General features: G+C 37.1%; 2 protein-coding genes and 1 long non-coding RNA gene across 6 annotated transcripts; 2 read left to right on the top strand and 1 right to left on the bottom strand.

The window, feature by feature from the left end:
* Positions 1-1004: 1004 nt before the first annotated feature.
* On the top strand, positions 1005-9464 carry hif1an (hypoxia inducible factor 1 subunit alpha inhibitor). Its single transcript, XM_059358860.1, has 8 exons — positions 1005-1367; positions 5376-5626; positions 6157-6305; positions 6417-6562; positions 6859-6965; positions 7440-7503; positions 7594-7704; positions 8541-9464. The coding sequence occupies exons 1-8, from the start codon at positions 1185-1187 to the stop codon at positions 8595-8597; spliced, it is 1068 nt and encodes a 355-aa protein (XP_059214843.1). The 5' UTR covers positions 1005-1184; the 3' UTR covers positions 8598-9464.
* Positions 9465-10277: 813 nt separating this feature from the next.
* Positions 10278-16053, bottom strand: cuedc2 (CUE domain containing 2). 4 transcript variants are annotated; one of them, XM_059358864.1, is made up of 10 exons: positions 15914-16053; positions 14971-15056; positions 14723-14866; positions 14550-14611; positions 14241-14371; positions 13880-14047; positions 13710-13774; positions 13561-13621; positions 12921-13083; positions 10278-10370 (listed from the first exon to the last, which is right to left on the bottom strand). In XM_059358864.1, the coding sequence occupies exons 2-9, from the start codon at positions 15042-15044 to the stop codon at positions 12937-12939; spliced, it is 852 nt and encodes a 283-aa protein (XP_059214847.1). In that variant the 5' UTR covers positions 15045-15056; positions 15914-16053; the 3' UTR covers positions 10278-10370; positions 12921-12936. The 4 variants fall into 4 exon arrangements, with proteins under 4 accessions (XP_059214847.1, XP_059214844.1, XP_059214845.1 ...); XM_059358861.1 differs by lacking the exon at positions 10278-10370 and having other exon boundaries at positions 10794-13083; XM_059358862.1 differs by lacking the exon at positions 10278-10370 and having other exon boundaries at positions 10794-13083; positions 14971-15053.
* LOC131993118 (uncharacterized) lies at positions 15367-24567 on the top strand. The gene is made up of 3 exons (XR_009396280.1): positions 15367-15425; positions 23405-23510; positions 24469-24567. It is a non-coding gene; the product is annotated as an uncharacterized LOC131993118 (long non-coding RNA).
* The last annotated feature ends 585 nt before the right edge of the window (positions 24568-25152 follow it).

The raw sequence follows: 25152 nt of genomic DNA, 5'->3' as shown, positions 1-25152 counted from the left end.
GTTCAAATGTTCGACTTCACCCTTTAGCAAGTGTATTTCCCTGCCGAATACTCCAAATACTAAGTATAAAAATAATTGAACATATTCAGAGGAAACATTATGTAGGGCCACTTAAAGGGTGTTTAGGTCTATATTATACTGTTTCCATTATTATTGATGCAGAGGGGCTACCATAAGGAGAGACAAACCAGGCAAATGTTTGGCCCTCCCAAAAGCGCCCCCCGGTGGCCACATGATAACCCCCTTAAACCTTATAACCTCCCATAAAAGGCATTAAACTGTACATGTAACTTTCATAAATACTACCAGAGGTGTAACAGTTAGCACAATGAATCACGCATACATTTCTGCTCTACAGAAAAAAAAAGAAAAATTAAGAATAGGAGCAAAAATCAGGAGAGGGCCTCAATGAGATTCTTTGCCTGGGGCCTCCCAGAGCCTCGGATCACCACCGTGCAGAGACATGTCAGCATTATAAAATGTTTCTACTTGGAGCTGATTTCAACTACATAATATACTGCTGCTGCATTTTACCTCAACAGTACCTCATTCTTAGACAATCATATATCTTATAGTGCATTGCTGTCAGATAAATGTAGTAGAACAAAAACAAAACGATATTTCCCTCTGAAATGTAATGTAGAAAACGAAAACAAATACACTCAAGCAAAGTACTTGTTTTATTACTTTTTACTAGAGCAAATGTACTAAAAGACTTAGACTGAATATTTTGACTCCAAGGGCGTCATTTATAAATTGACTCTTTGACCGTGAATTTTCTTCAAAACTTTAAGAAAACCAATAGCTCCCTCTAGTCGTAAAGGCAAGTTAGTACAGTACGAGTTATTTAGTCAACCGGTCCAGCAGATGCCGCTGTCTGATATTCTGGACATACATTTATCGAAGTATCCTTCTCTTTCTCTTTCACATCCTTTTTTTGACTGTTTTAGTTTATATCGTTTGTTTTCTGGCTGTCAACACGGTGTGTAAACAGTTGCACGGAGCGGAGCTGCTGAGAGGTGCAGGACAGCACACATTTCCTTCATTCATTTCATTACCGTGAATGGGAAAGCTTTTATAAAAGTCCCGCCGCAGCCTAGCAGGGTTCAGTCCGGGAGAAAAGCTGCGCCTGGTTGTGTCTTTGTAAGCGGACTGAGGCAGCTAGCCGGCGCTCCTCCGCGACCATGGCAGCGGCGGCAGCAGCCGTGGAGGCTGATCCGGCGGCGGGCGATGGTGGCGCCGCTTTCCCCGGCATCCACAACATGAGCTGGGACGAGTCTCAGCTCCGGAAATATTCTTTTCCAACGCATCCCATTCCCAGACTGTCTCACACGGACCCCAGAGCAGAGATGCTCATAAATAATGAGGTAAACCCACCAAGTCAGCATGCTGAAACTTTACAGTGAGCATGCTGAAACTCTTAGACCATAGCAATAACCTACAAACATAACCACACACACACACAAAAAAAGTTTTTACAATAGTATATTGGTTATTGGTCATTAGTGTAAATTATCTTATACATTTATTGCGACATATTGAAACTGAACTGTATATGTTTTTGTCACAAGAGCCTTAATCTAATAAATGTATAGCGCTTGTATTCGGCAAATATGTTTAAAACATGTCTAATATCTTTCTCGTATATTTATCTTTCACGTTATTAAGTATATGGAATACTATAGAAGTGTAAAAAACAAAATAAAAGGCTATTCCAATTATTCTAAGGGCCAAACATGAGGGGGATTCCCGTATATTCTTTTGTAAGGCGTCTTTGGTTGAAAAAAAGATGGAGAATGTCTGGCCGAGATGAAGCCTAATTTTGGAAGGCACGTAGCTCGATTTGCAATGGGGATGGCACAATATTTTAAGAGATAAATCTGTGGAGCTGAAACAAGAGTCCAGCTATCAAATAAGTGACGACAGAAAGATATTTGACAGCTAATTTGATGAAATAATGTTAATAATAATAATAACAACAACCATTATAATAAAAATAAACCCTTTATTAGTGACAATACATTACATCCCAAAGTAAGTAATACATTATAATAAGAAGTTCCATGATAAATGTTTTGCGTTGTGCAATTACAGCTTCCTGGAGTTTTGGGAATAACAGAATAATAACACTCCAAAGATCAGTAGGATTGATTGAAGTTCAAGAGAAATCTAATCAGTGGTGTCAACATCTGTCATCTGGTTGAAAACACCTGCTGACATCATTGTGGCCTGTTCAGAAATGCAGCCGTGCGTTGTTACTCATTGCCAGAATCAGAAATTTAAGAGTACGTGATTGAATGTTGATTTCCCCTTCCCCTCCCACCTCATTGGTGAAACAGCTGCTGATTTATTTGTTAGCATAATAACTGATATGCTGGCTCTATTGTACACGTACCAACTATCTCTGTTGATGACATTAAGACATTTCTGACAAGCTTATTTGACTTCCATGACCAGGTATACAGTAACAATAAATGCATGACTGCATTTTTTTCCACTGGTGGAGTCAAATCTCATCCCATCTCTCATTATTATCATTCAATGTCAATGTCAGCTGGAGCATTTCCCAGGAGTCTTATATATTCCTGTTCAGTGTAGACAATACATAAATCTCCTGATGGGGCAATGAGTGATCATGAAAATGGCTCACATAGAAGTGCATGACTTTGTGTTGTCATTTGTTTTCATATCTGCACCCCGCCCTTAAAGGTTCAAATGAATATCTAGAAATTATTTATTTAAAGCTCAAAAAAGGTAGCACAAGAGGCATTTATATTATATGATGATGTCCAAAAAGGTATGGAAAATGAAGGAAGAACCTTCTGGGGTTTGTTTCACTGATGATAAAACAATATATGAATTGATAGCTTCACATATATGTTTTCTGGTTAGGTGAAAAGTCTGCTTGTTTTCTAAATATTCTATTTCATAGAGAGCAAAATGGATTATATGTGCACAGTATGGAATTATTTTCATCAGTCAGTCAGAATCATAGTTTGTTTGTAATGAGGAATTTACTTATGTAATGTACATTGATAAAGTGGTTCGTGAGAAAATGGAAACTTGCAGTATAGTTTTCACCCAGATACAGATGCAAAACAATGTGTTTACATTGCAAAATAGATGCTGCAACAGAACTGAGTATTTCCCTTCTTGTTTCTTAATACTTTGCAACACCATCAGTACTTCTCAACATTGACAAAGCTCCCTTTTTGCAAATAGCTCTCGACGATTCTAACCTATTATTTTGAGCTTTTGAGAAATGGTTTAAACAAGTAGTAACTTTCCTATTAAATTAACCCACATGAAGCGAGCAGTCTTTATTTGTTTAACATGTTAAGGATGCCTTTCAAGAGAATATACCAGGGACTCCCTCATGTAAGTCCCCTGGATAATTTGATGAAGCTTAATTTTTTCACTTCTATAGTCTTAATTATTTGAAATAACAACACAAGAGAAATGTATTAGAAATATATTAGACATGTCATAAACATACATGCAGATTGCAAGAGCTGTTGACTTTAAAACCTTTTGTAAAAAACAAACAAACATATTTATGAGCTCTTAATCTGAAAACTTTTCAGGGAACCCCAGGCAGAGTGCCACAGACCCATGGACGGTCCCTGGACCCTACTTTGAGAATCACTGCCCTTCACTGGTGCCAATTTGACTGAATTTGTGATTTCTGCAAAACTTGTTAGAACCACTTTTTGTGTTGATTACAAAATTATATTGTTATAATTTTCTTATTTTATTGAGATAGTATAAAATATTTCTTTCTGACTCCTGAAATAATGTGAAAGGAATATTCTGAGTAATTGTTTTTGTATTAGCCGTGATAGATCAGATGATGATGAGATGATTGCCAGCTGTGGTAGGTAGATAGTGGTAAGGGTTAAACTGAGTGCTGGTTCTTTTGTTTCACTAGACATGGAGGAAACGTGCAGTACGTGGCATCCATACAGTCTTTGACTTTTAGACACTGAGAAAAACATTTTGTTCACAATGAAAGATTCATAATTTGCAGTAACATGTCGATTGTTAGACTTCTTGTCTGCTTCTATTAAGTCATGATGCTGAAGTGAAAAATTGGTGTGTGAACCTAAAGATGTGGGTTATGATGGGCAAGAAGATCAGTTATAAGTAGAATAATAAGGATGTAATAAAGTGTACAGTTTGTACTAATATTTCTGAGGAGTAGGAGCACAAAAGTGAAAGTTAAAAAAACATGCATTTATACATGAAGTGTCCCTTTATACACCCCAGTTGCCATGCTTTTCAATATTGCATATTTATGCACCCCTATGTTTTCATCAGACTGAAAGTTAATGGTATTTGTGTGGCATGTGGAAACAGGAGAGGTGATTTTTTAACAGGAGCTGTTTGTTAGTTTCAAACAAATAATCATTAACTCTCTCATTGAATGAATACATCACATGTATGGTTTACACTTAAAAAAAAAGTTACTAAGTGTATATCACGGCTGACAGAGAACGCTCTTTGCTTTCAGCTTCTAGAACTCCCCACGGCCAATCAGACACGCTCGCGTGCGAAAGTGTAATAAGAACAGCAGTGATGTGTCCAAATATGGCTCGTCTATATTGTCGCTGCAATAGATAACGTTAACTCCTAAAAACACCACTTTTAAAACAATGTGCTGCGCGGTCTGAACTGCGGGGACACGTATTGCACGTTCCTGTACGCCTGCCAATCGTATCAAGGCAGAACTAAGATGTTAAGATACATTATTGTCGTTACAAAAGGCAGATTTTTTTTTTTTTACAACCCACAAAACATTAACTCTTTGGGACCTGCACAATGCCCGCGCTCTGGGGCGAAAATGAAAGAGAGAGCCGGTGCAATGAGAGAGAGAGGGGGAGGGAGCGGGAGCGCGCACACCGGTGTACGTTCAGTTAGTCACGTAGTCCTCGGAGCTCGCTGAGTCCGATGCTGTAGACTGCATTATCAATGTACTGTGCAGACGTGTGGGGGATTTGTGTTCCTTTCTGCATAGAAAGTTATTGCAGACACATACAAACACATTTAGGTCCGGGATTTTGTTTAGAGATGCACTTTAACATAATAAAGATGACACATGTGCAGTAATGTTTGTCTTTTTCTTGAAAATAATAATAATAATAAAAAAAATCCCCCATTTGTTGAAAAATACATTGAGGAAACCTTTTAAAATTAAAATTTAGTATGCACAACTACTGATATATCCTTTTCACGATTGTTGTAGTGATATTTCCATTGAGCATTATTCTAAAAGATTTGCATATTTGTCTCAGTGTATAGGACAATTCTCTTGAAAAAACAACAACAATATCAGGTTTTGCAATATCATTGTATTGAAATGTTTTTGTTTTTTTCAGGAACCAGTGGTTTTAACTGACACAAACCTTGTGTATCCAGCTCTCAAGTGGGACATTGCATACCTCCAGGAGAACATTGGAAATGGAGACTTCTCTGTTTACACTGCAGAAAACCACAAATTCCTTTACTATGATGAGAAAAAAATGGCTAATTTTAAGAACTTTGTCCCCAAGTCGCAGCGGATGGAAATGAAATTCTCAGAATTTGTGGATAAAATGCATATAACGGAGCAAATGGGAGGAGATGAGAGGTATGCTATATTTATAAGGATGATTACATTTGAACAGGAATATGATGTAAGCTTTGTTTATATTAAACCTGCCTGGGCTGATGCTCAGTCTAAACATAATAATCTCTTTGACGCTCAAAACAGGCAAGTGCGGTCAGGAGAAATATGGATGTGGCTGTGCTGCAGGTGCACCAAAGGGTGTTTTCTCTCATGAAATGTAATTCAGCACAGGAAAGTGGAGCAAATGACTAAGCATTTACACAGGAGGTACATAGGAGAAGCCTATTACTGTGACCTGACTTGGCCTGGCGGCACACACAGATCAGTTACTTAAGTGAACTCCCTATTTGACTAGCGCTTACAGTCTATTTCAGTTTTACTGTAGACTTTCTTCAATGTCATAATGTTTTTTATGGTTTTAAAGAGTTGTAATCTGCTGAAGTAGAAATGCCTTTTAAATAAGTTTTTATCCTGCAGACACATTTAAGTGTCTGAGAGAAGGACAAGGTGTTACAATACATTTTGCACATCTGTTTTTTATGCATTTTAAGGGTATACCTGCAGCAGACCCTGAATGACACAGTAGGGAAGAAGATCGTTGTTGACTTCCTTGGTTTCAACTGGAACTGGATCAACAAGCAGCAAGCCAAGAGAAACTGGGGACAGCTAACATCCAACCTGCTGCTCATAGGCATGGAGGGTAAGTGCTTTTACAGTAGAAGGAATGTGGTTTCACAGTTTCTGCTGTATAATGTTGTCATAGATTTTTCACATAGCACTTTTTCTTAATGTTAATATTCTCTCACTACAGGCAATGTGACACCAGCACATTACGACGAGCAGCAGAACTTCTTTGCACAGATTAAAGGTCATAAGAGATGCATCCTCTTCCCTCCAGACCAGTTTGAGTGTCTCTATCCTTACCCTGTGCACCACCCCTGTGACAGACAGAGCCAAGTAAGGCATAGATATGTAGCAATCCATACTATAGCCTGAATACTATAAACTTGTAACTTAGCATATGTTTGATTAAGTCATGTTGTTCATCTTTAGTGGTAGATATAATTCACAGTAAAGCTGCTGAAGGTTACTGTGCTCAAATTATTTGAATTAAGGACATGTTTAAAACCTGGAAACATGGCATGTTATTCTAAAGTTTTTAAACACATCAGAAACATTGGAATTAATAATTTTGTATGTATGATGTTCTGTATGTAAATGTAGTGTAACTAATCTGTATGTTTAATTTACAGGTTGATTTTGATAACCCTGATTATGAGAAGTTTCCCAATTTTAGAAATGTTGTTGGACATGAGGCTGTTGTGGGCCCAGGAGATGTGCTCTACATCCCAATGTATTGGTAAGAATTTATTCTCTACAGGCTTTAATGATGTATTACTTATGTTAAAAAAAAGAGCTTCACCACTAAATCAGATGATTATCTCCAGGGCATTGAGTCTCTTGGATGCACTGCTAGCTGATGTGTTTTCATGCTTTCTGTATCTGAGCGTGAAGTTCTTTGATTTAACTGCTTAACATGATGTTAGGAAATTATTCCTCAATGTTTTGACCGTGCGTTATTATAGGGCGCAGAATTTAAATGCGTTCATACTATTTGATAAAGTACTTTTAAAGGGACAGTTCATCCCAAAATGAAAAATACACTTTTTTCTTTTGCCTGCATTGTGTTTGTTAATAAAGATTGTTTTACTATTGGAAAAAGTAAAAAATCTGTATTTTTACATTTCTGGGATTAACTGCCCCGGTAACTGCAAAAAGTAGCTCTTTGACAGTTTGATGAATTAAGTTCTCTATATTTTTCTTCTTTCCTCAGGTGGCATCACATTGAATCACTGTTAAATGGTGGAGTGACGATTACTGTAAACTTCTGGTACAAAGTACGCACATTACAACTCTACTTTAACTTTATTTGTGTTATCTATGCCACTACATGTTTCTTCACTCATCTATTTGACTCTGTTGTTCAGGGTGCCTCCACGCCCAAGAGGATAGAGTACCCGCTGCGAGCCCATCAGAAGGTGGCCATCATGAGGAATATTGAGAAAATGCTGGGAGAAGCACTTGGAGACCCACATGAGGTAAAAGCTCTTGGAAGTGTCCCAAAATAAGAATAGGCTAATCTGATTGGTCAAGTCTTGCCAGGGGTGTCAAGTTGATTTGTTGTATCAGGTGTGCGAATGCATGGGTGCCCCTGGTGATCTTAACAGAGATTAAAAAATAATAATTTAGCCCTAGTGCTTTGCTACGTGCTTATGTACATGCTCTGATTAATAAATGTTGTTTTAGTCTTTCTGATGGTCTGATAGTCCCGCAGATTTGGAAACCGTATCTTACTCTACCATGGTGTTTTATTTGTGCACACAAAGGAGATTGATTCAAGCACAATTTTATAAAAAAATATTTTTAATAAGCTAATATACCAACATTGACCATATGTTGTGATTTTCTTTGAGAGAGCAAGAAATTCTATATAAATCAGACATTTCAGCGCCCCGACATCGCTTGGATGGAGTAATCCTTTGTTTCACAACCACATTTTCCTCCAGTGCGACTATACCGTTATGAGATTGGCAGTCGAGTCTGGCTGGAATTGTTTAATGTTCAGAAGTCACCCCTAACTTACTTTTATATTCCCTTCACAATACAAACTCTTTCCTATTGCGTAAGTCACACATGAATGTCACACTGTCGCTTTCTAGAACATCAAATCAGATCCACATTTAGGTCACCTGTGAGAGGAAATCCCTGGGGCATGCTGACCCTTCCAGCAACCCAATTACTGCGAATATTTATGGCTTACCTGATTTAGTAAAAAGGGAATGCAGTCTGGGACAATCAGTAAAACAATGTAATTTCTCTGACACTACAATGTAGCTTTTTTTTCTAACCAGGAATCCATTTTGTTTTCCTGTAGGTTGGACCTTTACTGAAAACAATGATCAAGGGACGGTATGAACAGGATCACAGTTAGAGCTCCAGTCTTAAAACTGTTAACTAGAGTGCTTCGGTAACTGTTTGCTTTGTGGAAGTGAGACTGCTGCGTGTCATGCAGATTCTGACTTTGGAGCTACGTATTGCTGCACGGCAATAAGTGGCTACCTTGAACCCATTCAGTCGCCTCCGAGTGCCATAGTTATCGCAAATATATCAGACACAGAGGAAACATCTTACTAACTCATGGGAATTCATCCTACTTGAAGAAGTCTTTTTTTCTTTCTTTTGTCTTTAAATTGAAGCCTTATTTGGCTCGATATATTTATGTATATCAGTGTTTTATCAGCACTCAGTCCGAAAAAGTCGTCTGAGATCGGTACATTTGAAACAACCTCAATATTTTGACCACTAATGGATGAGTCAAGGGGTATTATATACACAGTACACATCAGTTAAAGGCAGGACATTTCTTATATACATGGAATACCACAGAAATGGGTTTAATACTAAATGTGGGGTGATCATATTGTATTATCCATCTTCATCACAAAGACAGCTTTAAAACTGATTTGGTTCAAGCCTCTAAAGATGAACTTTCTTTTCAGTGTTTTTAAAATATTTATCCACATAATCTGCTTTATCTCCACACCCGTATACATGGCTTTGAGGAGTGATCAGCAAGAATTTCTACTGCAAAAAAGACAGCAAACGCAAGGCAATAAAACACAGAAGTACAGTGATTAAAAGCTGTGATGAAATATAATCAAAAGATGAGTGGGTGAAGAAAAAAAAGGGGTGGGGGTTCACATATTCGTCTGAAGGAATATGTGACTGCTCGCGGCTAAGTTGACTTAGCTGAGCGACGCTGCTCTGTGTTTATTTATGCTTTTTGCTTGTTTGACTTTATTGAATATGCCATTCTGCGTACCAGTAATAGATGAGGGGGCACTGAAAACAAATCATATGCTGCAATTTTAGTTGCAAATGCAGTTAACTTAAAGAAAGAAAAGAAAATATAGTAAGTCACTGGTTTTCTGGAAACTTCTCAGAGTACTTACATGGGAATATGGTTAAAACTGATAAAATGGTTAAGTGAACTCAAATGATAGATTTATCTTAAAATGGACTGAACTGGCAGGGCCATCTGCTGGGGTGTAGTTTATGGATCAGCAACACAATGTACCATCTAGTGGTGAAGCTGTATATTTACCTGGTCCATGCTGCAATACAAATACTCAATATGCTGTGTTAAATACAGCAAATCTGACATAGAATGACACTGTACAAATATCCATCTCCAGTGGAAACCTGTTCTTGCTCTTATGACTGTCAGTTAACAACCACGAATGCACTTATTTTTTACTTAAACGCAGCTGTACTTTGAAGCCCTTTAAGTCTAGTCGAACGATGGCTGTTTCTTTGCATGTTTTAAGTGCTCTATTAGAAAAGTATACATTAAAAGAAAGGGGAGGATCATTTCACATGTTGTGCTGTATGTGCCAAACCAACATATAAACCACTAGAGGGCTGCCTCTACATTCAGACAGTCTTGTTTGCCTGTGACATTGGATGAATCTGTAAATGGTGAACTATAAAATAGGATTACAGTGTGTATTATTTTGGTGTGAGTTGCCCAGTTTTGGACAACAACAACAACAATCTAGTGATAAATAGCACGACAGGTTGAAGTGTCCCTTTAATTCTCCAGAAATACACAGGTTTTCATGCTTTTATTACGATAACTTTTAAATAGTTGATAACCTGTATCTATTTGATACAAATGGCATCATGGATGGAACAAAGATGCTTCCTGTGTAAAAAAGAAATCACTTGGTTAGACTCATGTTTCATCTCTCTCTTCTATTACAAGGTTAACCCTGTTTACTGTATGTGCCTTGCTTAACAGTGGCATGGCACCAAATGTTGCAATGACTTGATTTTCTTTTTTAAATGTTTTATTTTATGGTCAAAATGTTTTCACTCTGGCATTAAACAGCTTTAAAGGTGGGACTGAAAAGGGTTCAGTAAGCTAGAGGCATGTTTTAATGGATGGATGCCTGTTTATTTTTGTTTTGAACATACAGTATGTGCTCTACGCGTTCCTCTGATTAAAGGTTGTTTGCAAAGTTCTACACTACTGAGTTGAGGATGATTTCTTATACACAAAGCTATGACATAAAACATGTTGTGCTTTCAGTAAACTGAGTGAAGAATTCAAAGAATACGATATGAATGATCTACAAAAAATTGTATTTATTTACTACAAATTGTGCGTCAGCAGTTTCTCAAAGCGCAGGGTTAAAACTCCAACAAAACTGACTAAACAGCTTCATATAGTAATTAAGACGACATCGCTGCTGATAATCAGCATACATTTTTTCCACACTCGAATGTGTTACACCTACACTCAGGAAAACTAGATTATACCACCAAATAAAAACAATTGCTTTTATTTGCTTGAAATTGATCAAGATGGAAACACAAATAAACAACAGTATATATTTGTTTAAAAAAAAAAAAGAAGAAGTAAAAAGCACCTGACCAACCCAGTTGTCCTAATATACAACTCACAAGATATAAGAATCCAATCATAATTTTTCACAACCAACAATCACAAGCGAAGCAAAATCCACGACACAAATGAGATGAAACGAGCTGCGATAGAGGACCACTAACATCATGTAAACACCCTGAAAGCACTGCAATGGCCCTCCTCACAATAAATACATGATCGGAGACTTTTCAAATCTAAACATCTATATCAAAAATAAAGATAATGCTGTTGGAATGAACTTTAAATCAAGTCCTCCCACAGCATGTTTTGCTTAACATTTTAGGGGGCAACCAGTCATTCACGTCACTTTGCCAAAAATGATAGTGCTGTAATAGTATGGGCACCTCTTGAGATTTGTATTTGTTGTGCTAGAAAATAATTTACCATTTAATTTACTGATAGTTAAAAAGGATTTTTCCATAAGTTGAGTCATAAAATTGTATGTAAATTGTTAGTGTATTTTTATGAAGTGGGGTTGTATGAGGTATTAATCCATAATCAGTGTTTTAGCTTTGGTAAATGTCAGTCGACACGCCTCCAGTTTAGAGGAACATGCAGGAGAACAGACACGGAAGCGACTCAACTTCAACTTTACCTTGCTGTCATACATTTCTGTTTAAGTTTATGCAAAGAGAACTTAAGTAGTATGCTCTTTTTCAAAGCTACCAGACTCCATTGACAAAAACAGTAAATTTACCTTGAAGTACAAGGGAGTTGCTGGTCTACCACTACCTCGAAAGTTTAGTTTGTGTTATTGTGTGACTTCGGTGAACCCGAACTAACCCTTTAAAAACCATCACACAATAACACAAACAATCAAATGACAGGGGCAGCAGTAGATCGCTATTTACTTTTGGTAAATCACTGACTATTGATAGATACCTCACACAACCCAATAAATAAATATTTCTTTAAAAGAGAAAAAAAGATCTCCAACAACATTATTCAGATAGCTCTCTTAACTTGCTTTGTGCAGGAAAAACTCTTTAGTTGACGTTCAGTACTGTACACCTCATAGCCTGGTTTTTGTAAGTAAATAATACTGTGGCTTTATCAAAAGCACTAGACAAGACAAGGGAGACCACAAATCAAACCCTTAGATTGTTGTGGCTATCTGCTGTACAAATGTTCATAAAAATAAATCTTGATGTCTCAGAAAACCATTAAAAAACAATTTTGTAGCACAACGAATTGATCAAATCTCAAGGCTCAACCATCACAACACTGCACTCCTGCATGATGTAAAAATAGAACTTTAAATGAAGCTAGCATCAATGATTAGTTTTGTACATAAAAAAGCAGTTGAGACTTATCATGTCCAGAAAAAACTCAACAGCACCACGAGAACTTATTTACAGAAATGACGATAGATTATTCTCCATTGTCTTCTCATAATTATGAATCCATGTCGTCTATTGTACGTTAAAGAAAATACAAATAAAAAAAAATAAAAAATGAGGAGGTAAAAAAGGAAAGACACTAATGTCAGTGCAACATCAGACCTGCTGAGATGGCAAAAAGTAGATAGATTAGGATGTTACACAAACTAGAACACAAGTTACAACATCCTCACCAAAATATCAAACAAGTTTTTAAAAGCTCTTCAAGCAACTGAAACACTTTAATATAATGTTTTAACCAAGGCATATAACGGTAACGATATTTTTAAAAAAGAAGAAGAAAAAAAGCCACTGACACTAACAACCACATTCCTCTACTTGGAAAAAAAATCTATCAAATGCAGGCCGACTGAACTTAATAAATAAAATAAAAAGTGTAAACAATATTGTCAGTAGCTGCTCTTACACAATTGTGCTCATCATCAATGGAATCTGTACTTTCGTGCAGGCTTGAGGTTGACATACGTCTTCTTCATATCCTCTGCCTCGTCTTTCTTCACAAGCTGATATCGCTCTCCTTTTGTGGTCACTACCTGGTTACTGTGGTACCGAACTAGCTTCTTTGGAGCCTGAAATAATAGACAAAGATAATTAAAACCATATTTTAGATTTAGTCCTACTCTTTAGATAAAGTACTTATTAGTTTTAATCACATTTTATTATTTTTTAATTTCATGGTTTCAGTCGGTGGCAACTAAAAACATAGTCTAGTTTTAGTCAACCAGAAGTCATTACATTTTAGCCTACTTTTAGACAAATTTCTCTCATTAATCCAATGTTCATGTTGTCTGTTAAAAAAATAGAGGAAGATTTAGCAAAAGTTTTTATATTTTAAACCTACATTTTGTCCCATCTTTTTGTCAACAATATTGCATGTTGATATCGTCACAGTGAGTGTCATAATGACTGTCACGCTGTATCGTAATCATCTTATCTTTGTCATGGAAAAAATGCTGTTGATTAAAACAAAATCAACACTGGTTTGATTGCATGAAACTGTTTTGATAAAGCTACATGGTGGACATGGAATATAACCGAACACTTACATCTTTGGGAGCAACAGGTCGGTGTGTTTTCTTATCCTCCTCCCTGTCCACCAGCATGTACCTATGGAGATCAAACATAATTACAAACAACAAAGAGAAAGAAGTGAGGCTAGCTCTGCCTTCCACAGGTTAACAGCAATCTTACTCACTTCTCAAGGATGCTTTCTTTAAGTTTCTGGTCTCCCGTTGAAGAAAAACTCTTCCCATGGTTTACCTGAGGCAACAGAACAGAATCAAATCAGTCTGCTAACATACACAAAGCAGACAATTGCTGACAAGAATCACAGTGCCAGTGTTTCTGTGCGTCACAGAGACTCACGTTAAGAGGAGTTGGGCTGAGTTGGACGTCACCCTCTATGATAAGACGCACAGCTTCCTCCATGTCTCCTTTGGCAATAGATAGGGCGCTGCGAGCCTCAGACAGGCTACACTTGGGAAACATTTCTAGCAGGTGCTGCTCCTGAGACTCCCACTCAGACACTGGTAGCTGGACAGATACACATTTATATTAGCTCTAATTTAAGTATGTAAACGATCAACAGTAGGATAAATTACAGTAATTCAAGTGCATCAACTTATTGTAAGTCACTTTGGACAAAAGCGTCTGCTAAATGACATGTGTAACGTAATGTAATCAAGAGAAGGGAAAATAATCTGCTGCTGTGTGCTGAAATGATAACCTTGGCAGTGGCGCCCTCTGTCTGTGTTTTAAGGCACTGCGTTTCTCCTGGTGGAGGTTCACTGGGCAAGGTGGTGAGTTTCAGTGAGATCTCTTCTGTCCTTGCCTTAGGCTCAGCGTTTTCTCCATCAGCTAAAAGTAAACAATTTAACATCAGCAAACTATAGTATTAATATTTAGCGGATTATCTACATCTGTGTATATTTTATTACAAGTAGTTTCACCACAAAATTAGCAACAATATGAAAAACTATTTGAAAAGAGAAGACTGTCACAGTACTGCCTGTATTAGAAATAATTATAGCACTACCTGAGGTCCGAGCAGTGGCTAGTTTTGCAGCCAGATTAAACATCATTTCACAGACCTGGACACTGCAAATGAAAAAAAGTACAACATATCAACATCAAATGCAGAGTAATGTAGTCTGGGTGTGTTTATCGCAGACAAAATCAGAATAGAGATTTTAAAAAATGAAGGTCTACCTTTCAATTTCAGCAAAACCAGGTATGTAAGCTTCTAGCATCTCTCCAAAGACCTCCACGTCAAAGTTCTCCTCTACACTCTGCTGGGAGCCGAGATCCTCCAGGACTCCAGTGATGTAAGACAGAAGAACATCATCCAGCGTGCTGCATTGAGTGTAAAAAAGAGGGTACTGTACAAGTGACTGAACTAGACTTCTTGTGTAAGGAAACAAAAACAAGTAAACCAAAAAACTGGGGGAATTGTTTACCTGAGGTCTGCATCAGGGATGTAAGCCTTAATAAAGTCGTGCAGTGCACTGTGGATGATTTTGTGGAGGTCCATTGCGTTCTCCTACTGTGCAGCAGAGGAGATGGTCAGGGCAGTGCAGCAGCAGTGACTGCAAACTTTAAATAACCAAATACCTTACACAACAGTTGTCATGCATGTGCCAAATATGGTACACACACACCTCTCTGGCCAACATGGGGATGTTACAAAATTATTTATTTACGAAAGCTTGCAGTCGCTGCAGCATCTATATGGTGTCGTGGGAGGACAGCGGTGGGCAGTCCTGACTTTTACGACCGACCTATGGTTACGTGAACTTCTCAAAAAGGACTTCACGGTTTATTTCCCCAAAGGTCGACAGTCAAGCCAGGATGCAGCGGTGCATGACATAAAAACTGTTGAAAAAACAACTACTTAACGTCTTCACTGAAGAAAGTAAGTTCACTGGTGTAAAAGTAAACTTACAAAATGATAAGTGTAATATGAGCAAATGTCACCAAACGATGCGTTTGTATCACACATGTACCCTTACAACTATTCAATAACTTGATAGCGTTGGTGTAGTGTCCCAGTGTTAGCATCGAAGCTACTCGGACATTAGTTATCAGCTAGCTAACGTTAACATACTGGTGAATTACTAACGCATAACAGTATAAGCCAATCCGTTGAAGGACATTCGTGTTATTATCCACATCATACACAGCCATTGTTTCACGCCCTGTCCTATTTTCTCCACGTAACCAGTGTCCGTTAATCAACAATGTTAACCTTCATCTCCGTAAGAGAAATAACGGTAGGTTGTTAGCGAACTAGCACGAGCTAAGTAGGTAGCTAACTACAACCTCTAGCTAACGGTTAACGTTCTACGCTAAACCAACCTCGGTTATTTACATCGGAGCGACTTTTAATGGAGCAAAACTTACCGTGATAGGAATTATGGGGACATCAAGCTTTAAGTTTTCCCCAGATGTGTTAGGGGGATGCTGGTCAGTGCAGAGGCTTCAGGCTCTCTCCGTGCTGTTTGTTAGCCCGCACGATTCAAAACATTGGCACGTCATTTCCTCCTATTGTAAACAGCCTGGCTTTATTGTTATTATTTGAATGCCAACTACGTGTGCGAAATCTATTTGAATTGATTGTTTAACATATTTGAAATGCTGTGTGGATCTGAGGAATGAGGAGAGGTATTATGTTTAATGACCCCCCCCCCCCCCCTCACAAATATTATAAAGCTTCCTATATTGACTTTCTTTCTGTTCAGAAAACCTGAACCATTTCAGAACTTACACTGGACACTGAATCATTGCATCAGAGCTGATCTATTAGTTGATTAATTGATTAACTGACTAATTGACAGAACATATGCCCTGCAGAACTGTTCTGCACAATAGCTGCGTTATTCTCAAATCAAATCAAATCAAATCAAACTTTATTTATATAGCGCTTTTCGTACATATAAATGCAACACAAAGTGCTTTACAAGAAATAAGAATAAAAACAGACAATAAAAATGACAAAACCCACCCATCCCTTCCCCACATACACGTCTGTATGTACACATACATGCACACACATGCACATAGACACGTATGCACACAAACACACACTCAGACTCACACACAGCACATATTGATTGACAGTGTAGAGACATGGCAAGGCATTTTTCTCATAGGATTTTAGAATAAAACACAGGCCTACTACTGAGGGACCTTTTTTGTAGTATCGAAATGTTTGTCCCTGCTCCTTCAATATAAGGATTTTCTGCTGAGTTTTTTCTCAGGTTTACATAATTAATAACATAACATTTTGGATTTTTTGGACAAAACAGCACATTAAAGATGTCATATTGAGCTCTTGAAAACATCTATAATAATTTTCTGTCATTTTATAGACCAAACAACTAATTGATCGAACTAGAGTATAGTTGGTAGATGAATTGATATGAAAGTAATTGTTACAAGTTGCTGCCTTATGCTACATGGTAAGAAAAGTATCTGAAAACTATGAAGACTTTGGGCAAACCAGTTTCTAATACACAAATTCCCTTCTTTTTTGGTTTTAACCTTAATGAACTAAAACTAAAATCCTGAATATTATATATAGCTATGACTTATCCACATCTTTGAAGTCAGCTATTGTGTGAATTGTAATGTCACATTAGTTGGACAATATATATATCAGGCCAATAAATTACTGACTGATAATGGAAAATTTACATTATTATTTATTATTCTGATAATGAAATTACAGTTGACAAATTATCGGAAGGTAACACAAAACCAAATTGCTCTCATTGACTTAACAAGTGCAGCATCTACACACTCATATACAGTAGGTGGCGGTATGCACCCTTAAAGTTGTTTTTCAGCCTGCCAATAACATTGGGTGTACACTGACATGTCTGATTTGATTTAACAGATTATGTCAAAGGATTAAAATTGGATGATAAAATAATCTATCTATCTATCTGTCTATCTGTCTGTCTGTCTGTCTGTCTGTCTGTCTGTCTGTCTGTCTGTCTGTCTATCTATCTATCTATCTATCTATCTATCTATCTATCTATCTATCTATCTATCTATCTATCTATCTATCTACATACATACATACATACATACATACATACATACATACACACACACACACACACACACACACACACAGTCCAAATTGTTCTTTGTGAGTGTCGTTATCAATAGTGATGTCAGTTAGATTTTGCTTAGTCAGAGCTATAGATTATTAATTAACTTAATCCATCTTTTCCTACTAGACCATATTCTTTTGCACTCTCAGGTGTGGATAAACTACAGCTTATGAACTTCTTTTTAAAAAGCAAAATCCATATTGTGCCTCGCTAATGTCACAACACTAAGCTATTTCACTCATCATACCTGCGAGGCATTTATAAAGATGAACTTACACCAACATATAATATTTTAGGGCTACGATATGTGATGTTTAAACGCAGGAGGATGTCATTAAATTATTAACCTATGCCTTATGTTTCGGTTAATTACAATAAGTGACGGAAGACTCTAAAACAAACAGATAAAATGGGCTGAAACAAACAAGAAAGGACTTGTACATTAATATGTGATTACATAACAAACTCTACAACTGCTCAATGAAAGCTACATCAGAGACACATACAAATGTGGTTTAAGGTCATAAAGCTCTTTTGTAAAATGTTAAAATCTTTTTCATGTATTCCAGCTGTCATCAAATATTAAATTGAGGCTTTTACGATTAAATGTATAGCGAACATGTTTGGTTGAGACTTTCTCTTCAACAAATGTGAAGCTTTCGGTGACCCACCTTCCTGACTCGCTGTCTGAACACCGGTCTAGCCTACATTAGGCCGGTAAATAGTCTACTCTCACTTGGACATTATCTTATATCTTTTGCCAGATCCATACATAGTTGATGATCAAGGTGTTATCTGAGGCAACATCAATGATGTCATCAGATCCTGCTCTCAGTTACCTCCGCCTGTGTTGGTATTATAGCAGATATGTACCTGTAAATCATTAATGCCCATTCAATTGTTTCCCTGCTCCCTTGGCAGTATCTCTTGCCGGCTGTAGTATTTCATGGGGGAAATATGGTACACGCTGCTGATAAAACAAGCAAGAACAATTCTCAACTTGGCTGAACTCTGTTTCAACTCTGAGCTCATGGCTAGACAGGTGGGGCTGAGGTATCGGAGGAGAGCGTGTAAAATCTACAGCAAAGGAGAGCATCTCGGTTTTCTCCATGTGTGTCAACAGCTGACTCTGAGAGAAGCCTGCAAGCCATATAACACACACTAACACGCACATGCACATGAGCATAGATATATTGTACCATTATGTTCACATTTGTATTAAAATTGTACAGATTCAGGCAGCATTTGCTTATATTCTTAGACCCAAAGCCAATTTTAACTGCACTGTCACTGTTAGGCCCAAACCATAATGAATGATCTAAAAGCCACCCTGGATTCTGTATATAATCATGTTTTTCATCTTCTCCAATGTAGAATTCAGTGGTAAATATTAACTCATGCTGACAGACCCACTAAAGCTGAAAGTGCTGTTTTTTCCCCTCCTTTCTAAAGCAAATGCATCCAAACACAAGGTGGCAGCATTGAGTTGTTAGAGACAGCAGCAACTCATCCACATCTTATCAAGGTGGTTTGCTCTTGACACCTACTAGAAGAAACAAAACAACAACAGAGATTTATTGCTAACATCAGATGAACAATAGTTTATGGCATCTTATCATTATTTTTAAAACAACCTTTTTCATTCTGTAACAAACTTTAAACTTAAAACACAGAGGTTATGAGCGAGCTACATTATTTTTCTTGAATTTGGTCAGCTGCCATTGTCAGAAAGTAAGTGTACCTGATGTTGTACTGGTCTTTTGGGTCTCTGTTCTAACAGAGAACAATGACGCAGATTGCTACAATAATTTATGTTTATTTAATTTGCCTTTATGAGCAAGGACTTCACATCTTTGTGCATGCGGTGGCTAAGCAGTCTATGCTTTTGTGTGAGTGAGTGAGTGAGTGAGAGAGTGAGAGAGGGAGACATACATGCATTTACTGGCTGTACTGAAGCATACTGTACCCCCAGCCAGCGATGCACTTATCCAATCAATTTTTAAATTAATGCATAATAACACATTGCAACAGAGGAAATATTTGATTTACTGTACAACAAATATCTCTCAGGTGAAATTAGCCTCACATTGAAGATAAAACCATTTAATGATGAAGGTTAAACCATCTTCTGGGCTGTTTGTCTTGGCCTCACCTCCTCAAACGAATAACAAACATCAGACATTCCGTTGTATTTGTATAATCACATAAAAACACGCACAGAGGAGGTCAAATCAATGTGTAGAAATGTCATATACCTTTAATAATACAAGGAACATATTGCACCTTTAGCCTTAAGCAGTGTTATTAATAAAACTTGCCATTGAGGGAAACACAAACAAGTAGGATGGTTGAGTTAAAACAGTGTGATAGAACCATATCCTTGACTGTTTTGTGTATCTGTGTAATAGTGTCGTAGATAATTTTATATATTTGCATATTTATATAAAATGTATTAAATGTAGCTGTAAAATAGACAGCTTCAGTGTATTCAAAGCGCATATGCAAGGGGAAACTAATTCGAAATTTTGTCTTCAACTCTTCTACCAAAACCTGAGAGGTATTTTATTCAAACACGAAATAAATCATTTAAAAACTTCTAAACTCATACGTTACCCATTAATTTAAGTGGAGGACAAACCTTAATATGCGCTAATGGTATGTTTACACATTTCCGTTCCTATATACCCGGGTACAATCAAGCATGTCATGCAACAATGTCGAGGCAGGGCACATAATGTGGATATTGTACTGGTGGCACAGATTTCCATTTTAACACAGACAATGGGGACTGGGGGTTGGCTGGGGGGATGTCTGAGCAAAAAATTACAATTCTCATCAGAGTCACCAAAACACTGAATGATTTACTGCCAAATTAATTACCCTTTACCCAACTTTAGACAATAATGCTCGGAGCTGTCTGTCGGAACAGTATTATTCTATTAACGTTCGATTTGCAGTTCAGCCAGAGTGACTTCATATTTAGATTTTATTGTATTTTCTTAGTGAATGTGTAGCATTGCATCCACAATAGAAAGGCGCAGAATTATCTGATATTTTCAGTTGAATCACCTGTGCTGCAGAGATGGGATCAGCACATTATTTGGAGAGAGAATTTGTTAAAAATTTTAAACACTTAACATATCTGTTCCTAAGCATCACAAAAGGTGCATTTACAGAGTGAATTCAAGCACAGTGCAGTTTAATTAATTGAAACTTTTACAATATAGGCCCCCTTTTACAATCATAACCCATCTTTAATCAAATCTAAGCCTTACTAATCATTTCACCTCTGTCTGCTTGGTTTTGAAGGTCGTGTGATTCAAAGCATTATTATGCAGATTTGACACAAGTACAGTATTAACAACACTTGTGAAATCAAAGTTGGCATATGTTTTTAATTAAATTTTACCCTTACAATTATTTTTATTTAGAAAGAGCTGCAGGTTAGTGACTTGAAAAGACTTGGAGCATGGACATGAGATTAGCTGGCTGGTTGTCCGAGGGCGCGGCTGACCTGAATCAGATCCGGGCCACCTGTGTGGGCTAGCCTGCCCTCCCGTCTGCCTCCTGTACTGTCTCCAGGAAGAGGTCACCAGGCAGCTCATCGCCACTTCTCTCCTCCACTTCAACTTCCAAGACTGTAGGATTAGACAGGACATTTAGACCATGGAGCATGCAAGAATTACTGTCAAATCAAATTATATATTTAATGCAGAACCTATAAATTATTGTGCCCAATTACTTTATTCAATATTATAAGGAAAAATGCCTACCCATTTGTTCTGGTAATCTGGTACTCTGGGCTAGTGTCTTACTGTACAACTTTGAAATGTTTAGATCACATGAAAAATCACACTTTTATATTTTTTTGTTGATTGAAAAAAAAATCCCGACTTTTGAATTTTGAAAAATGAGGTACAAACCCTGATGTGTGTATGATTTTTTTTTTAAAACTGCATTTGTCAGCATTAGGGTTGCAGTAATATACCGGTAATGACATATAAAAATGTACTGCGTTATCTTCAGTATTTTATAGAAATTATCAGTATTTTTTCCAAAAAGGAGACTTTTTGCACATACTTACATTTAAAAGACAGTTTAAAGTTTCAGTTATAATAAAGCATGTGTTCAGTAAAAAATAAAAATCCTCACTGATAATAATAACATTAACCCTAATAAGAACTGATGTGTATTACCATGAAAGCATGATTTCCTGGGATTGTTATTATATCATGAAAATTCTGTTGCAACCCCGTACTGTATAAAATAGGTTGCGACCCGACTTTCAAAATTTCAGTTGCAGGCCTAAAAGCGTTAAATATACAGTGGATGAATAAATGATAGATACATTTATGAAATTAAACAATGTAAGCTCCTAGGTGTTTGAACTGCAATTTTGCAGTATAACACGTTTTTCAATAATAAGCTACAACAGATAAGTGCAAAAAGTAAAGCAATTGAAAACACAAGCAGCTCAGGTTGATCTCAATAATGGGCTGGTCTGCCTTGTCTTGGTCTGTGTGTCTCTGTTCAGCAGTCGATAGGTTAACCTGCCTGTGGCATCCATCTTGTGTGGCCCCCCTCGCATTACCATTGATCTGAAGGAAATAAAGAGCACACGTGTTATTATATACAGCCCAGAAAAACCCCCTCTCACATTGATGGAGTGAACAGGCCAAATGTATGAAATATTGCCCCTCCGACATATTCTGTCTTCCTGTCAATAGTGCAGCCTTTGCCCACAACCTGGATCAATAGGGACTTATCTTTTCATGATAACACATAACAATGTTGTCTGTTGTCTTTTTCTGATATTGAAGTCTAATTCTATTCCTCCGCCCTTTTAAATCATCCTCTGATATGTATATTTGAGCATGCCCTTTTAACAATTTCTCGTTTTCTGTGCGTTTTTTCCCTCCAAAGAAATAGAATTGGCGTGGGCCTGTAAGTCTGAGACATGGCAGTTACAAATTTACATGTTGGTTTTCTGGACGTTTCTCTGAAGCTTTTGGGGGTCTCTCATGTGTGAGACTGCTCAGCGGAGAGAAGACACCCCTCTGTAAAAACATCTGTTGTGGAAATGGCTGTCAGACTCCCTTTTGTGGGCTCTGTCTCTTCTTTGCACAGAGATTGTCATTTGTTTGATCATTTATGTGGGTGAAAGCATAATGATAAAAAATCTGGAGAATGTACCCATGCAGTTGAGCAGTCTACAGTTGGGCTGTTTTTTTTTTGTTGTTTTTTTTTCCAAAGGAAAGGAACATTTCTCTCTGATTTAGTGGCTTCGTGGTCTGCACATTGAGGCATGTCATGTAACTATGTTATTTAATGTAAAAGTAAACTATAATATGTTGTGAGTGATATGACAAAGTTTTCATACATTTTGCAATTAAACATTTCAGTAAGCATACATTCCGTGTACATTATGTAAAGGGACAAGCTGCTTAAAGATGATAACAAAAAACACTCTTTAATTATTCATGATGTGGTGATCGTTATCATGTATGGAAGAAGTCACTGGAAAAGAGAAATTGGCATTGTTTCTTATTGTTTAGAGTGATTTCGCTGTGGAAAAAGCAATTTATCTTTGCAAAAAACACAAACTATATTTTATTCTGTCAGCTTTCTAGAGTGAATGAAGCAGCCAGTGTAATTCAAAACAAAGTAGCTTAAACTAAATGCTCTAAACAAGTATAATAGCATTAGTAATAGGTATAAAGCTGTCCTTGAAATGTATTGCCAACAAAAGCTTATCATTATGACTTTCTTTCAGAATGGCCAAGGGTGACGTGATGTCACTGTTCTCCACCTACACAGGAAGTGTTCTGAGAGTACCTGTCCAGTTATGCCACAAGGCACATCACCTCTTTGTACTCCAGGTCAGCTGCCATTTATCTCGGTCAGCTCTTTCAGCTGACATCATTGTCCACACAAAGTATAAAACTAATGCATTTCAAAATAATTCACTGCTTTGTATAAAATTGTAAAGATTGGTTTTAGACAAGTTTAAACAGATTGTATTTACATGCTTGTGTGTTTTTCAGTGTTTTAGGGGCCTTTTTACGACAGGAAAATCATTGCATTGTTGAGTGATTGGCACCAATTAAGGAATTTGTGCATTGTGTGCGTTGTGACAGCTGACTAATCTAGTTGGACAATGTATTTATCTTAAAGTGACAGGTAAAAAAATATAGGCATTTAACCAGAGGTGGAAGAAGTACTCAGATCTTGTACCAAAGTAAAAGTAGCAATATTCCAGTTGAGAAATATGCCTCAAGTACTAAAAGTAAAAGTACTCACTATGCAGAATTTCAGAAATATATATATTATATAACTGGATTATAATTATTGTTGCAGTGATGTGTTTCATCACTTGCAGCTGGTACATTTGGAGCTGAGTTAAACTACTTTGTATACATCTAGTTTCAGATTCCCCACCCTTATATTATTTAAACTTAAAATAATACATCACATTGTATTCATTGATTTTGTTTTGTATTATTAATCTGAATGTGGGAAGTAATTGAAGTTATCAAATAGATGAAGTGGAGTAAAAAGTTCAATATTTCCCTCTAAAATGTAGTGGAGTAGAAGTATAAAGCAGCAGTAAATGGAAAGTGTGTACCGTAGTACTTGAGTAAATGCATTTAGTTATATTCCACCACTGCATTTAACTTTGACAGTGTCTTCTTATAACATTGTTAGACAATAAAAAACAGCTCTGGCCGGACATACTGTATTCCCTGTGAGTCCCATGAGCCTGTTCTGAGCTGTTTTCTCTTGTTTTGAAGCACAACATCAATTTTCTTCCATGTTTGACGTGATGCTTTTTCTCAGTTTACACACAGGCTGGAAGCAGAATGCCACATGGGTTTACAGTGAAAAGTCTTATGTGTCAATTATGTGTCTGAGTGTGGGTACCATATCCGTTTTTCTTCATAAACAAATATAAATAAAGTATAAACAAAACATGTTTTTATGTAAGATCATTTCTTAGGGTTAATTCTGTAAAAAAGAAACAAAATATTGTGTATGAAACCTGGTGTAAAAGGTGTAAAAGCTATCTACTTTTATATGATCCATAACAGCAAGAACCCTGCATGAATTAATGGGACGCCTGTTTGTGACTCTATGAATTTCCTGCTGAACAGGTGAGTGTTTGTGCAAAGTGACACCTCATAAACTAGCTGATAACCTGTTCCCGTGTCTTCTTATCTGTCTTCCAGACAAACCCTGGTCCCTGAGCACGTTGTCGTTTCCCCTCAGGCCCATTATCAGATCCCCTGTGTAGGCTCCCAGCAGCTGCAGTTATTGTGGAAGACTCGACTTTTATAGCGCCATGATGTCTGTGACAACACCAGCTTTTATGAGTGAGTATATGTTGTCTAGTGGTTGTTGGGATGGTAGTTTCCTTTTTATTTTGGTTTGACTGAGAGGCTTCCCCCATTTTTTTCTTTTTTTCATCATCAAATAAAACCTAATAAAAAAAAAAAAATCAAAACTGAATCTTTAAAAAAATTA

The sequence above is a fragment of the Centropristis striata genome, chromosome 20 (genome assembly GCF_030273125.1).
Source record: "Centropristis striata isolate RG_2023a ecotype Rhode Island chromosome 20, C.striata_1.0, whole genome shotgun sequence".
In the NCBI taxonomy this organism is placed as follows: domain Eukaryota; kingdom Metazoa; phylum Chordata; class Actinopteri; order Perciformes; family Serranidae; genus Centropristis; species Centropristis striata.
The sequence above is the reverse complement of the archived record's forward strand: the minus strand, read 5'-3'. Positions and strand labels throughout refer to the sequence as shown.